General features: G+C 39.9%; 1 protein-coding gene across 44 annotated transcripts in view; it reads left to right on the forward strand.

Annotated features, from left to right (window-relative positions):
• Window positions 1-11005, forward strand: part of robo2 (roundabout, axon guidance receptor, homolog 2) — a 554737-nt gene extending 543732 nt beyond the window's left edge. For 19 of the 44 annotated variants that reach the window (XM_083547778.1, XM_083547745.1, XM_083547753.1 and 16 more), the window contains 5 exons: window positions 2213-2398; window positions 2968-3126; window positions 4337-4600; window positions 5925-6125; window positions 7205-7484. In XM_083547778.1, the coding sequence (XP_083403904.1) occupies window positions 2213-2398; window positions 2968-3126; window positions 4337-4600; window positions 5925-6125; window positions 7205-7206 (812 nt within the window). In that variant the 3' untranslated portion in view covers window positions 7207-7484. Of the gene's footprint in view, window positions 1-2212; window positions 2399-2967; window positions 3127-4336; window positions 4601-5924; window positions 6126-7204 lie in introns of all 44 variants that reach the window. The other 25 variants (XM_083547769.1, XM_083547758.1, XM_083547763.1 and 22 more) reach the window with 4 other exon arrangements.
• The last annotated feature ends 5203 nt before the right edge of the window (window positions 11006-16208 follow it).

Here is a 16208-nt window from a genome sequence, read left to right on the forward strand (position 1 = left end):
TGTTTAGCTTCTTCCATTTTCTAATGATTGCTCCAACAGTGGACCTTTTTTCACCAAGCTGCTTGGCAATCTCCCCGTTGCCCTTTCCAGCCTTGTGGAGGTGTACAATTTTGTCTCTAATGTCTTTGGACAGCTCTTTGGTCTTGGTCATGTTAGTAGTTGGATTCTTACTGATTGTATGGGGTGGACAGGTGTCTTTATGCAGCTAACGACCTCAAACAGGTGCATCTAATTTAGGATAATAAATGTAGTGGAGGTGGACATTTTAAAGGCAGACTAACAGGTCTTTGAGAGTCAGAATTCTAGCTGATAGACAGGTGTTCAAATACTTATTTGCAGCTGTATCATACAAATAAATAGTTTAAAAATCATATATTGTGATTTCTGGATTTTTTTTTTTTAATTATGTCTCTCACAGTGGACATGCACCTACGATGACAATTTCAGACCCCTCCATGATTTCTAAGTGGGAGAACTTGCAAAATAGCAGGGTGTTCAAATACTTATTTTCCTGTATAATATCCTGTATACTGTATATATATATATATGCTTGTATGCTCCAAAAATATATATAATCTCACTTTAGAAGTCTTATTGGTGTGTGTTGTTTTGATAGAAATGGCAGCAAAACATATTTTAGCTTCTAGAAAATAGGCTGGTGTGCGGTTGCTTGTCCGCTTGTGCCAATTTTCATTCCTGAGTTGGATTTTGGGTTTAAATATAAGACTGTTGCACCCATTGAATGAAAAATGTTCACTGGGGGATGAGTCATTTACTCTTTAATCAAACTCAGAATTGGATTAGTTTAGTCTGATTATCTTGAGATGTAGGTATATACTGTGTATTAACGATGTGCATCTCCATAACTGAGGCCAATGCGTAGCCAGCGATACACACGAAGCAGCTACCGATGCAATTTGATACGATTCACCCCTATTACATCGATTACAATGCAGTGCAATTTGATTTAACAAAAAAATATGATGCTTTGCGATTTATTACAGTACAAATAAATCATCAATTTACTTAATCGCCTTCTGACTTCTAACGCATGGCTCTTTGACAAACAGTGCAAAAAAAGTTCCTGTTTTGTATCCAGAAAGAGACGCAGCTCTACCTCTGCCATGTTAATCTGTATTCTATGTGACTCTCAGGACACGCCTCGGTCTCCGTAGTGTTGTTATACATCATATTCACGTAGCAGCAGCGGTGCTAAGAGAACACACTTGAGAAACAGTTTAGTGACGAGAAATCAATCAAATATTGCTCACAAATTATTGGTCACTTTTAAAAGAATAAATGTGTAGCGCATCTACTAATAATTATATATAAATAATACTTTTTTTTTTTTACTGCAAATATAGTAATAATTATACGATGTTTCTCGATACATGTGCCATATTGTATCCGACGCACACTTTTTAAATCGATGCATCACAACGTTAACTTTTATGCCGATGTGAATCGGTGAATCTTACCACACCTACTGTGTTTATATACAAACATATACGGTAATCCCCCGCTTTACCGCGGTTGGAATCTGGCGCCCCCCAGGTTTATCGCGGAATTGCGTTTGCCACATAACTAATTAGTTTGGCTGATTTTCCCGTTCTCTCGCGGAGAGCACGATCAAAACACTTATAGGGAATTGTTTTTATGGAATTTAATCTTATAATAATAACAGTTATTAATAAAAAATATAATTATTAATTATAAAATAAAGTTAAATGTTAATACAATACAGTAATGTATACAAAAGATTTTAGGGTGCCATCCGTTTTTACGGTTTTCCTGTAGCTACAGGAGCTTCTGAATTCCAGCAAATGTTTTTAGATATAAAAATGATATCAATGCATCTGCTTGAACGAAGGAAAATCAACAGAAGAGCTGTTACAGGATGATTTACAGTTAGAAAACTAGTGCTTTGGATGGCTCCTGCTTCAGTATTTCTTTAAGTACTTCCTCAAGGTTCGGTTTTTAAGGGTTTACATCCAGACTATGGTTTACCAGTTGATGAGTGATGACCTTTGGTCTACAAACTATTTAGCAACATGTATTTGAGCAACCATTACTTTTGGTACATACTGTATGAATAAAATTCTTGATTTTGACTCAGAACTGGCCAGTGTTCACACGCTCAGACTCTGTTTCTCCATTCCTGGAAAAAGTGAGTAAGTATGATAAACGTGTTCATTGCGGCTGCTGCTTGTAGGCTCCATGGTGAACGGGTGGGGCTCGGCATCGGAGGAAGATGACCGGCCCTTTTCCAGCCACAGGTCCAGTGCGGGGAGCTCCTCCGACGGCTCCCTGTTTACCCACTGCAGCTTTGCCCGTGCGCTGGCAGCCGCTGCCGACAAAGCAGGCTACCGCCTGGATGGCACCAGCCTCACCAAGAGAGGTTTGTCTGTCTGTCTGTGGTGGAGGGAAATGCCCGGATTTGATCCATTTCATAAAGACAGCTCTGTCCTCCTTGTCTTTCCTCACTGGCTGTTGCTTCGATTCATCGCTCTGCTATGGGTTTGAAATTTTTCCGATTCGTGCCTAGTGAATTGGTGATGGTACTAACACACTGATTAATGCTGCAGTCATATCTGAAGTGTGTTTAAAGCTGACCTCTGGGAGATGAGCATGGCATAAGTGGGTGACATTAACAAAATTGGACATTAAATGGGATTGGTTTGATATTATTTTCGTAGCTGCTTGACTTGGCTCTTGACAATGGCCGCCCTGATGATAATCACTTCTTCCATGACGTCCATTTCATCTTCTTAAAAGCGCCATGTATTTTCTTGTTTTTGTTTATTGTTCCCTCTTGCTACGAACTATCAAGGATGGCGATTGATCCTGATAGTTCTCATTTTTCTGATTCTTGCTGAACAAACTCTTGCTCATGGCTCTTCATGTATAACATTAGACCTTACATAAAAACGTCACAATTCTAACCCCGGTTCTGTTCTCCTCCTACAGATCAATGCCTGGCTCTGAGAAATCGTCCTGCCAGTCCCTTCTCTACAGACGGCAGCACTATGGGGAGTCACAGCCTCGGACACCAACGGGCAGCACGGCCCACTCGCAAAAACAGAGGAGCAGGTACGGCTGTGCACCGCCGGGACGCTAGTGCTGATGGTAAGACGTGACATCGAACCACTTTTGCAGGGTTTGACTCAGCAGTGTAGCCTGGAATGATGCTAAATGCAAAAGTTAAACGCTGTGCAGGAGAAGAGGTGGTGTTCCAAATTTCAATTCTTTATTATTAGAGAATAAATGAAACATGTTTACTAGTTTAGTTGCTGAATACTGGGGAAAGTATATATTCTGAGAGTATATTCTGTAAATGTGTTTATAGATCTAAAAAATATCTTTATTATTATTTATTTTTTTTAATGCTGCTGATTTGAGAAGAAAATCAAGATAGTCTAGCATCTTTATTGGAATTCAGCTTGGAAATCAAAAAACATTTTTTTTTAATAACCCACTGGAATAAAACTTTTTTTTTTTTAAACAAATAGGTTTGTTTTTCCAATATTTCTTTTCTGAAACTCTTATTTACTCAATATATGAGAAATACAATTTATAAAATATTTCTTTTTTACAACTTTATGATTAACAGTATATTTTTGGAGAATTCTGATCAGTTTTTTACATGTATTAATTTATTTGATTGTTTATTTTATTGGGTTTTATTGCCTATCTCCAATCCTAACTATGAGATTAAACCAGATACCAAAGTTTAAACCATCTGTGGCATCTTATTGGTTAGGGATATTGGACTTCATCAGAATTTTGTAGGAAAAAATCTCAGCACCACAATGAGGGATCTGAACGCATGACCTTCTGAAAAAATCTGTTGTACTTAACCAACCCTGACTGTGGCATCTTGGTGGTGCTGGGATTTGAACTCATGACCTTCTGATAAAGTCTAAAGTCCTTAACCTATAAGATTTCATAGCCTAACTCTCAAGTTGTATAAGATGAGATAATTGTAGGGCTTCAGCAAAAAACGGTAAATATAAAGTTTACTAAAGCGTCAAAGGAACAGATTGTAAGTGATAAATAAACATAAATAAACATAATCTAGTATATATTCAAACTCATGGACTTAGATTTTTGGTGTGTAAAATGTGAGTGTGCTCATTATTTCTCAGTTTATTTACAGTGCTAGTAACCTCATGCCATCATTTCATAAAACAGAGATGAATAAAAAATTAATTTGAAGTTAATTTAAACAAAATGGCCACCCAGATAAGCTTAAATACCTGGCACTGCTTTTGGTTAAACTTGTAAAGTGTGCATGCTAACACCCTGCTATTGCTGTACTGTGTGTGTGTTATATCAGACCTACCTCCACCTCCAGAGCCACCACCGTGCCAGGGTCTGCGCGTCCAGGGCCAGAGGAGCGCAGGGAACATGGGCAGCCCTGGCGAACGCAAGGCCGCGTCTCTCGAGAGGCAGTATTTGGGGGGCCGGGACGAGGTGAAGAGCTCTCTGGAGAGGCAGACCCGTACATCTCTGGAGCGCCACAGACACGGGCAAGAAAGACTCGGCTATATGGAGAGAGCAGACGAGGCCAGGAGAGCACAGAGGAACGGTCCTTCTTCAGGTATAAAGAGAAATGAGATTTTTAAACGCTACATTCTGCATGTGTAAAGCCGTGAAACGTCTGCAGAAAAAAAGTGCGTTATAGGTTCCGTTATTGCAGCAATAAAAAGAAATTTCTATTGAAGCTGATAAGATTTTACTGTGTAGACATGAAATTTATCTAAGAATCCCTAAATTTTGTTTTTGTCAACATTTTGGATGAAAACATAATGGCAAAAGCTTTAATTGTAGGAAGTGGGGAGTCACATAGTTGACTTGTCAGAGACAGGAAAAATGGGAAGGTGTAAAAACCTGAGTGGCTTTAAAAAGGCCCAAGATGAAGCCCTAAAAAAGGGCCCCAACAGAGCTCAGACAGTGCCCAGGTGAGCCGAGATAGGGATCAGACAGAGTCCAGAGAGCCCAGACAGAGCTCAATTAGTGTCCAGATAAAGCCCAGACAGGGCTCAGACAGAGTCCAGAGAGCCCAGACAGAGCTCAAACAGTGCCCAGATAGAGCCCAGACAGGGCTTGGACAGAGTCCAGTGAGCCCAGACACAGAGCTCAAACAGTGCCCAGATAGAGCCCAGACAGTCTAACACTAAACACTAGAAAACTTAGTTTGGTTTAAACAGACTATAAAAGTTTTCTTTTGAACTTCCCTGAAAACGAAAGCTGGAAATGTCAAAACTCGTGATTTACGAATTTCTACATCTATATTAAGATCGAAATAATGAACAGAATAATTGCCATTGTCAATGATTCAAATTCTCGCCATTGTTCGTCAGAGACTCGGATCTATTCAAACGTCACGGCTGCACAATTGATGCCATCGTTCTGCTTGAGTTTTTTTTCTAGGAGCGCCATCAGTTTTTCTGCGTTGTGTAGGGTTCAGAGATTGGAGCTAATCGAGCAAGTTATGAGCGAGTCGTCAATGTTCAGGGCGAAAAAATTCAAACTTTCTACCTAAGTATGATCGCTGGGAGATCGTCAACTCCAGATGTGACCCCGGTGTTCAATTAGCGAGCCTGCTGTGAGGACAAAGGACCTGTAGACTAACTTCTTGCCTCCAGCTGCAGGCAAAATTGGAGGCACAGAGCAGATGTGTTGTAATCATTTCTCACACACACATGGACCAGCCTCCTCGGTAGTCTCTGAAATCATTAAGAGCAAGCTCTTTAAAGGTCAGACGAAGTCAGTAGTCATGGCTGGCTTCTTCAGCTTCTGGTAACAAGTCTAACAAGGTCTCCTGCTGGTGTTGCATGAAGAGCCTGGTGATTTTACTTGTTTCTCATGACGTAATTTATTTTTTCCTTTTTTTTGTTTTCTGTATGCATGTTGTTGTCCAGAAGAGGCCATGCCGCCCTATAGCAAACCATCGTTCCCATCCCCAGGGGGTCACAGTTCTTCTGGAACCACGTCCTCTAAAGGATCGACGGGCCCTCGTAAAGGAGACGGGTCACGAAGTCAGCACCAGCGCTCCAACACCGAGCACAGCGAGTCCGGCTACATCGGGAACAACGGCCAGGGACAGTACTCCGGAGATTTATGTAAGTCTCTATAATTCACTCTGTACATCACCATTACCTACCGTATTTTTCGGACTATAAGCCGCTACTTTTTTCCCATGTTTTAAACCCGCGGCTTAAACAACAACGGCTAATTTATGGATTTTTCCTGGGTTTTTTCCAGTTTTACAAACTTCAAGCCAAAAAACTGAGCGACATAACATTAGACCAATTAAATTTCCGAACGAAAACGAAAAACCGCACCTCACCTGTGTTCTGAGCTGCACGGCATCGGGAGAAAAAACTTCCACCGGTGGTGATTTTTAAACGCACGACGATGCCAAAAGAAAAACTTGTGAAAGGAAGGAGGAAGACAGTAAACAATGACTTTCTTGGTCGGCTACTGTTTAGATACAAGCCGTTGTAACGCGTTGAGTCTGGGTGAAGGGAGAGCTCGCTAACTCCAGTTGCAACAGAAATCATATAAGCACAGACAGGTTTCCAAAACTCGTGCTTTTTTATTTTTCTTGGCAACAGCGTTACGGGTTAGTCAAAGAAACTTAGAAATGAGCATCGAAAATAATAAGGACATATTCCTCGGTCTTGCACACATGCAGTAATACCGGAAAAAATGCGGCGGCAGGTTATTCCCAAAATGCCGCTCTGCTCTTAAAGGAGCCACAACATATTTTAACCGTTACACCGTGTAACAGACACTGTCTTTCATTAAAGCCTGTGTAAAGTTCATTAGTTTCAGTGTAGACACCTGCGGCTTATAGACGGCTTATTTATGTTCAAAATAAAAATCTGTCAAATTCAGTGGGAGTGGCTTATATTTGGGTGCTCTTAATAGTCCGGAAATTACGGTATCTTACCCACCCACAAAAAGATAATCAAAAATCAATCAATAATATAATACCTATCTACCTACCTACCTACCTACCTACCTACCTACCTACCTACCTACCTACCTACCTACCTACCTACCTACCTACCCACCTACCCACCCACAAAAAGATTAGCATAAATCAATCAATAATATCTGTCTGTCTGTCCGTCCGTCCGTTTATTTTATTAATTTATCCATCTATCTAACTGGGTTTGTTTTGTGTTTCTGACAGAGTGAGATGCTGTTGAATAAAGGCTGGTATTGAAAAATTTAAGAAAAAAGAAAACATTTTTCCCCGCCCTGGAATTGCCTCGGAGAACAGACTCGCACATGGCGTCATATGGAAGAACCGATCCTGCAGAAGGTGAAGACGGAATCGACGTTATTGTAAATGTGATGTAAAGACAGACAGTCCCGCCATGTAGATTTTTTATGTTTTTTCCTGTCCTTTTTTCGAAGAGCAAAATTAAACACTTTTAAACACTTCAATACTGACAGTCATTCATCTCCAAGAAGAAGAAGAAGAAGAAGAAGAAGAAGAAAAAAACTAAGAAGAATCTTGTTTCGAGTCCTTTAGTAAACTGGAGGGGAAGGGGCAAAAATGTTCCTGTAAATATATACAAAAAAGAAATTCGTAAAAAAAAACAAAAAAAAACGTTATTGCATCACTATGCAAACCGGATTCCGTTTGCTCACTTCCTTCAATTCTTCTTCGTTTGTATTATATGTGAATTGAAATTTTTAATTTTTGGCAAGCTGTGGTGCCATACAGAGAGTTCATGGAATTCTTTATCCATCCATTTTTTGTTTTGTTTCGTCGTTGTAAGATTTTGTTTTTTGCACTGCGATTTTGGTTAAAAAAAAAAGCACAAAAAAACATGGCTCCTGCTGACATGAAGCACCGGGGGAGAGGAGATTTTATGACGAGGAGTTTGCTGTACTGTAACTAGAGAAAATTATATAGCCATGTACAGAGATATATTAAAGCACGCCTGTGTGTTCAGTGCAGGATTTGTCGAGCTAAGAGGCTAAGAGTTGCACACTTTGGGATGTTTGTTGCAGCAAAGGGATTCACGGAGGGACAGAAAATATGTTCGAAAAAAACACGTGTTTACGGATTTAATACACCAAATGAGCCAAAACATTATTACCACCATACTGATTATTGTCTATATACCACTGAAACATCTCAGAGGACTGGAACGCTGAGGTCTGACATTTAAAGCTTTGTTATTATAAATAGAATGGAGGAGTCCATGGAAAATGTTGAATGGGAATAAAGAAGTCCATGGAGGAGTGGTATGGGACAGAGAAGTCCATGGAGCAGGGGTAGGGGATTGAGGAGTCCATTATGCAGGGGTAGGGGATATAGGAATAGCTGGATCAGCGGTTTGAGATGGAGATGTCCACGGAGCAGGGGTAGGGGATGGAGAAATCCAAAGGGGGAGGGGGGGTGGAGTCCATGGAGCAGGGGTAGGGGATTAAGGTATTCCTGAAGCAGGGGTATGTAATGGGGAGTCCATGGAGTAGAGGTAGGAGATGGAAGAACTCATGGAGCCATGGTAGAGGATGGAAGGTTTACTAGCGGAGTGGTAGGAATGCAGGACTCCATGGAGCAGTAATAGGAAATGGGGAGTCCATGAAGCAGTGAAAGGGGATGGAGGAACCCATGGAGCAGGGGTAGGGAATGGAGAAATCTATGGAGCAGTGGTAGGGGATTAGGAATCGATAAAGTAGTGCTAGGGGATGGAGGAATTGATGGTGCAGAGATGGTAGAGAATGGAGGGTTTACTTTTGTAATGGTAAAAGATGAAGTAATACATGGAGCATGGGTAGAGGATGAAGGAACCAATGGAACAGGGCTAGGGAATGAAGGAACCTATGGAGCAGTTAAAGAAGTTAAAGGGCTCTATCTGGGCACTGTTTGAGCTTTGTCTGGGCTCTCTGGACTCTGTCTGAGCTCTATCTGGACTCTGTTTGAGCTCTGCCTGGGCTCTCTGGACTCAGTCTAAGCCCTGTCTGGGCTTTATCTGCGCACTGTTTGAGCTCTGTCTGTGCTCTCTGGACTCAGTCTAAGCCCTGTCTGGGCTTTATCTGCGCACTGTTTGAGCTCTGTCTGTGCTCTCTGGACTCTGTCTAAGCCCTGTCTGGGCTCAAATAGACACTGTTTGAGCTCTGTGTGGGCTCTCTGGACTTTGTCTGAGCCCTGTCTGGGCTCATCTGGGCACTGTCTGAGCTCTGTTTGGGCCCTTTTTTTGGGCTTCATCTCAAGCCTTTTTAAAGCCACTCAGGTTTTTACACCTTCCCATTTTTCCTGTCTCTGACAAGTCAACTATGTGACTCCACTCTTCCTACAACCTTATTCTCATCTCTAAGGGGTCATAATGTTTCAGTTCATTGGTGTATCGTATCACAATAAACGTCACAGAGTCGCATAATACTCGGCTTGCCACTGTTCTACACTCTTTCTCTCTCTCTCTCTCTCTCTCTCTCTCTCTCTCTCTCTCTCTCTCTCTCTCTCTCTCTCTCTCTCTCTCTCCCATCCCTCTTTCTCTCTCTCGCTCGCTCTCTCCTTAAGTGGACAGTGTTGAATGGGATGATGACTGTCCCATTAACCTTGGTTATAGTCTAGTTATGATTCCTTTTTTTCCCCAAGTTGTTTTCTAATCTCTCCTCTAAAAGTCGGATCACTAAGCAGCTAAAACACGAGCGATTTAAAAGCCATATGAACAAAAGGATAATGGGTTTTTTTCTTCAAGAATCACACACACCTCCTGTTTTAGTGCTGTTTTTTTGTCCTGAGTCACTTAAAGCAATTATTTTGTGATTTATTATTATTATTATTATTATTATTATTATTATTATTATTATTATTATTATTTGAAATATTATTTTAATTATTAGGCGTAAAACCAGAAAAAAACACGACACAATACTAACAAATAAGTGAACTATTTTCAAATCAGATAATATTTATTTCCTCTTTTAAAGCACTTCTTTAAAAAAATTTTTTATTTTATCGGTTTACATCCAACATAACGATGATGAGGATGACGACAACGATGATTCTAAAGACCAAATTCCAGCTCCGTCGTCTTTGATACGTCTTTATCTATGCAGCGGATCATCACTGGAACATGTTTGCATGCGGATAACTGGCGCAACATTAGCATGCTTTAGCATTTGCTAACAACCTGTAGATACATAGAGATTTCACGATCACCGTCACGATGCACTCTCAATTCACAATGATGTGCTGGTGAATCTGCAGTGCCGTCCGATTTCTCACTGCCGACCATCACACATCACACACCTTCTACAATGGGTTAGGGTTAGCGCTGGGTTTTTTAAAGGTTTTTTTTTCTTGACTTATTTTGTGTGTTTTCTCAGCAGATTTACGTAAATTTGTAAAAACAAATAATTTATTTGCTTTTAAAAAAGCTATTTTTTATGTTAAGTCTTCAGGAGAGGAAATCTGCTACAAATGACTGTTTAGGTTCTTGTTTTTTTTTGTTTTTTTGTAAAATACAACCAATGTTGCTTGGAATCTAATGATTTTTCTGCGATTGACTGTTTCGTTTCAATCATGCTTCGTTCCGTCGGTCCTGAACGCTACATTTTCCACTTTTTGGCGCGAGATTATTTGGAAAAATGAGGTGCGGAGAGTATCTCAGGTTATTTTACATATATTTTGGTGGTGTCCTGTGAGAGAGAGTGTATATGGGTGTGTATGAGTGTGAGAGTAAGTGTGTGTGTGTGTGTGTGTGTGTGTGTGTGTGTGTGTGTGTGTGTGTGTGTGTGTGTGTGTGTGTGTGTGTATATATATATGTGTATATATTCATATGTATGTTCACACAGATGCCCATTTCAAGTTTGCTAATGAAATACCCTCTACGTGTGTCCGGCCTCTGAATTTTTTGTTTTTTTATTCTTTTAATTACATTTTTCTTCATTCAGGGTGGAATGATGCCATTGCCTTGTCATCCCTTCATTGGAAAAAAAAATAAAAAAATGAAGAAAAAAAAAAAAAAAACGTGCCGGTTCACTTTTACGTCCATAAAAGCAAAGATGTCAGTTATAGAAACATACCAAAATTAATATTGATATTTCTAACATCTAATGAATTTAGTGACTTTTTTTTAATGCTAATGTATTTTTTTTTCTTTAAAAAAATAATAAAAAGAAACAGTGTTGTTGGTTTTTTTTGTATTTATTAAAATAATAAAGGTATATTGTGGAAAAATTCAGCGCAATTTGTGGAATATTAAGCCTTTCTCTGTCTCCTGTACTATTTTTCTTTATTTCATTATTATTCATTTTTTTTATTCAATTTTTCTTTTATTTTTTTTAAACAATGTGTGAGAAGCTACTTTTCGCGGTTCACGTTCACACCGCGTCATGCTGCTTCCTGGTCCGTGTCAGGCCTGTAAAATAAAACAATATCAAATAAAAAAATCCTCAAACTTGATGGGGAAAAAATTAGCATTTGATATACTTTAAAATCGGACTACATTTTAAAAAGCCATGCTCTTCATTTAACTTCTTTATCACGTCTTTATATGTGCAAATCTTTGTAATTTATTATCAGTGTGTGTTGCCTTTTTACTAAAAGAAAAATTAAAGAAGAAAAAAAAGGAAAAATGTGAAAAATGTCAAGTGACGTCTAGCCGTACACTAACCCCGCCCCTTTTTCCGTTCTTTTTTTTTATTTTTTTATTATAAAGCATCCGTCTTCACTTGCATGTTCTGGTATAAAAAAAAGAAAGAAAAGATATAAAAATTAACAGAGAAAACACTTTTCCTACTTCTTACTTCCTCATGTCCTGTAAAAAAAAATCTTTGCCTTTTCCTTGTATCTGGATCACAAATAAAATATTTTTGAAAAATGAAAGATTGTGCCTTCTGGGAGTTGAGTATCAGTGTACTGACCATAATATATTCTAGTGTGTGTGTGTGTGTGTGTGTGTGTGTGTGTGTGTGTGTGTGTGTGTGTGTGTGTGTGTGTGTGTGTGTGTATACCTTCTGGTCACTCATTCAGTGAGTAATTTCAGCTAATCAATATTCTCCTGCGTTCACCGAGCTAGCATCAAACAGAAAGCAAAATGTGTGGAATGTTTCAGACAGACTGCTGTTCCTTTGAAGAGCTCACAGGAGAAATTTAGAAACATGACGTTCCTCAGATCTTTGGTTTTTAGGCCCTGCATGTTAATTCATCACTCGTGCATAAAAAATGACGATACAAAGCTTTAGCTAATAATAGCCAAACCTGTTCCAGCATGACAATGCCCATGTTCAGCTTTATGAGGATATGCTTTGCATGGGCTGGAGTAGAAGATCTCCTGCTATAGAGATCTGACCCTCAACCCTGTTAAACATGAGGAATGTTTCAAGCTGACTGCACCCCAGGCCTCCTCACCTCACCTACATCAGCTCCTGACTTTACTAACACCCTTGTGGCTGAATAAATCTCACACAAATCTCCAAAAAATGTAGTGGAACATTTTTCCAGAAGAGTGGAGGATAATTTTATAGCAGCAAATGAAGACCTTTATCCAAATACCGTGTGTGTGTGTGTGTGTATATATATATACACACACACACACACACACACACACACACACACACACACACACACACTTACCGGCCACTTTTTTAGGTACACCTGTCCAACTGCTCGTTAACGCAAATTTCTAATCAGCCAATCACATGGCAGCAACTCAATGCATTTAGGCATGTAGACATGGTCAAGACGATCTGCTGCAGTTTAAACCGAGCATCAGAATGGGGAAGAAAGGTGATTTAAGTGACTTTGAACGTGGCATGGTTGTTGGTGCAAGCCGGGCTGGTCTGAGTATTTCAGAAACTGCTGATCTACTGGGATTTTCATGCACAACCATCTCTAGGGTTTACAGAGAATGGTCCGAAAAATAGAAAATATCCAGTGAGTGGCAGTTCTGTGGGCGCAAATGCCTTGTTGGTGCCAGAGGTCAGAGGAGAATGGCCAGACTGGTTCGAGCTGATAGAAAGGCAACAGTAACTCAAATAATCACTCGTTGCAACCGAGGTATGCAGAAGAGCATCTCTGAACGCACATTTCGAACCTTGAGGCGGATGGGCTACAGCAGCAGAAGACCACACCGGGTGCCACTCCTGACAGCTAAGAACAGGAAACTCAGGCTACAATTCGCACAGGCCCACCAAAATTGGACAATAAAAGATTGGAAAAACGATGCCTGGTCAAATGAGTCTCGATTTCTGCTGCGACATTCGAATGGTAGGGTCAGAATTTGGCTTCAACAACATGAAAGCATGGATCCATCCTGCCTTGTATCAACGGTTCAGGCTGGTGGTGGTGGTGTAATGGTGTGGGGGTTATTTTCTTGGCACACTTTGGGCCCATTAGTACCAATTGAGCATCGTGTCAACGCCACAGCCTACCTGAGTATTGTTGCTGACCATGTCCATCCCTTTATGACCACAGTGTACCCATCTTCTGATGGCTACTTTCAGCAGGATAACGCACCATGTCATAAAGCGCGAATTATCTCTGGTTTCTTGAACATGACAGAGTTCACTGTACTCAAATGGCCTCCACAGTCACCAGATCTCAATCCAATAGAGCACCATTGGGATGTGGTGGAACGGGAGATTCGCATCATGGATGTGCAGCCGACAAATCTGCAGCAACTGCGTGATGCACTCATGTCAATATGGACCAAAATCTCTGAGGAATGCTTCCAGTACCTTGTTGAATCTATGCCATGAAGGATTAGGGCAGTTCTGAAGGCAAAAGGAGGTCCAACCCGGTACTAGTAAGGTGTACCTAATAAAGGGGCCGGTGAGTGTATATATATATTATTGAATTCGAGAATAATCGCATGATTGTCATGAGTGAACTCGTGATTAATCGCAACGTAATCACACATTTTTATCAGTTTTTAAATGTACCTTAAATTAATACTTTTCAAGTTTTAATTAATCAAAAAAATATATATTTAATTATATATATCGGAATAAAGAAAAGACGTCATTAATAAATGTGTGTTGCATTGAAGGTTTTAATTTCGCCTCTATTATATATATATATTTATATTTTAATAAGAATTTTCAAACAGAAATGCATGCTGCATTAATCGTGCGTTAATAAAATTAGTGCGGTTAAAATGAATTTGCGTTGATAACGTGTATATTTTGATAGACCTGATGTTTATTTATGGCGTGGTGATAATATTCACGTTCTCTTGTGTACACTGAAATGACCAGAAGGAGGGATTTTTCATCATGAAGAATTGTTCTGCAAGTCAACCATGCTGTAGTTTTCCTGTTTATACACAAAGGTCTGCAAATGTTTCGGTTTATTTATTTATTTATTTATTTATTTATTTATTTATTTATTATAGCCCCTTAAGCAGAGCAGTGTGTGTGTGTGTGTGTGTGTGTGTGTGTGTGTGTGTGTGTGTGGTGCATCTGAGACCTCCTGCACAATGGCTGCAAGGCTGCAGAAGTAATGATTAGGCCTTTATTTGTGCCACTAAAGCAAGTTTTCTCCTGCTCAATTTCATGCCTTTTCCTCTCTCTTATTTTTCACCCATTCCATCTAAATGTGCTTTTTCCCACCTGTGTTTCTGCCCACTCAATGCCGAGGTAAATTTTGCTGCTGGAATTATAGAGACCTACAATATTTGATGACATTTGACACCCACAGACACAAAAACATATATACTGTATACACATATTTATATATATATTTTTTTTATCTTTTATCTTTTTGTTCTAAAATGTTCTAGTTGATGTGATGATACTTACAGCTGTTCACCCAGAATGTTAAAACCACCTGCAATATTCCACCTGCCCCTTGTGCTACCAACACTGTGGAAGTAGTAGCTCACTTCTCCATCAGAAGGTCATGAGTTCAAATCACAGCACCACCAAAATGTCACTGTGAAACCCCTCAAGGTGCATAAAGGAGATGATTGTAAGTCACTCTGGATAAAAGCATCTGCTGTAAATGGATCCACATTACAGACAGATCATTACAACCCTGTTGTGAAGGTGGAGCCTCCATGGAGCAGACGCTGGATCGCATTGAGATTTGGAAAATTGTGAAGTGTTCCTCAGACGTTAATACAGTTTGTGAAGGGAGTGGAAGGTACCATTTAGAAACCATGAGATAACGTTTACATCAGGGATAACCGAAACACTGATGATACAATAGTGTATGAATATCCGGGGTAGAGGATGAAGATGGGGGTCCCTCTGGAGTCTGGTTCCTCTCAAGGTTTCTTTCATGGCAGAGAGTTTTTTCCCCCACTTTTCTTTTTTGCACATTAGTGAAAAACTTAATGGGATGAGTGTAGGAATTTAAAATGATAATATATTTAATATATATAAGCTGCATTGTGAGAATGTCGTTAAAACCACTATAATAAATATTGAATTAAATCAAAGAAAAGACCCAAGTTTCCATAGCAGCAACACCTTCTTCCCACATGGCATCCAGGTCCGATTGGGGAAGCAAAACTGTGCACCAAACTGTGTAGATAGATGAAAGCAAAAGTACATGTGAAGAAAGTGTGTGTGTGTGTGTGTGTGTGTGTGTGTGTGTGTGTGTGTGTGTGTGTGTGTGTGTGTGTGTGTGTGTGGGTGTGGGTTAATTAAAGGAAACGTCCCTGGCTGCTGCTGTTGCTTTTTTCATCTCCTTTTTTCATCTTTCTTTTTTCTTTTCCTTTTTTGCTTTCTTGTTTTTTCAATTCCTTTCTCTCTCTCTCTCTCTCTCTCTCTCTCTCTCTCTCTCTCTCTCTCTCTCTCTCTCTCTCTCTCTCTCTCTCTTTCCCTCTCTCTCTCTCTATTTCTCTCTCTATTTCTCTCTCTATTTCTCTCTCTCTCTATTTCTCTCTCTCTCTCTCTCTCTCTCTCTCTCTGTCTCTCTCTCTCTCTCTCTCTCTCTCTCTCTCTCTCTCTCTCTCTCTCTCTTTCTCTCCCTCTAAAGCAAGGAGTGGAGTGAGAGAAAGCATTAGTAAAACAACACTATTAATCATACAAATCTAGGTTCTGGAGATGAGTACAGAGACTTGTATCTCTCTCTCTCTCTCTCTCTCTCTCTCTCTCTCTCTCTCTCTCTCTCTCTCTCTCTCTCTCTCTCTCTCTCTCTCTCTCTCTCTCTCTCTCTCTCGCTCGCTATCTCTTGCTCTTTTTCTTTTCAAAGAATTCATTCTGTTCACTAATTATTTATATAA

This window comes from Silurus aristotelis, assembly GCF_946808225.1.
Source record: "Silurus aristotelis genome assembly, chromosome: 8".
Taxonomy (NCBI): Eukaryota; Metazoa; Chordata; class Actinopteri; order Siluriformes; family Siluridae; genus Silurus; species Silurus aristotelis.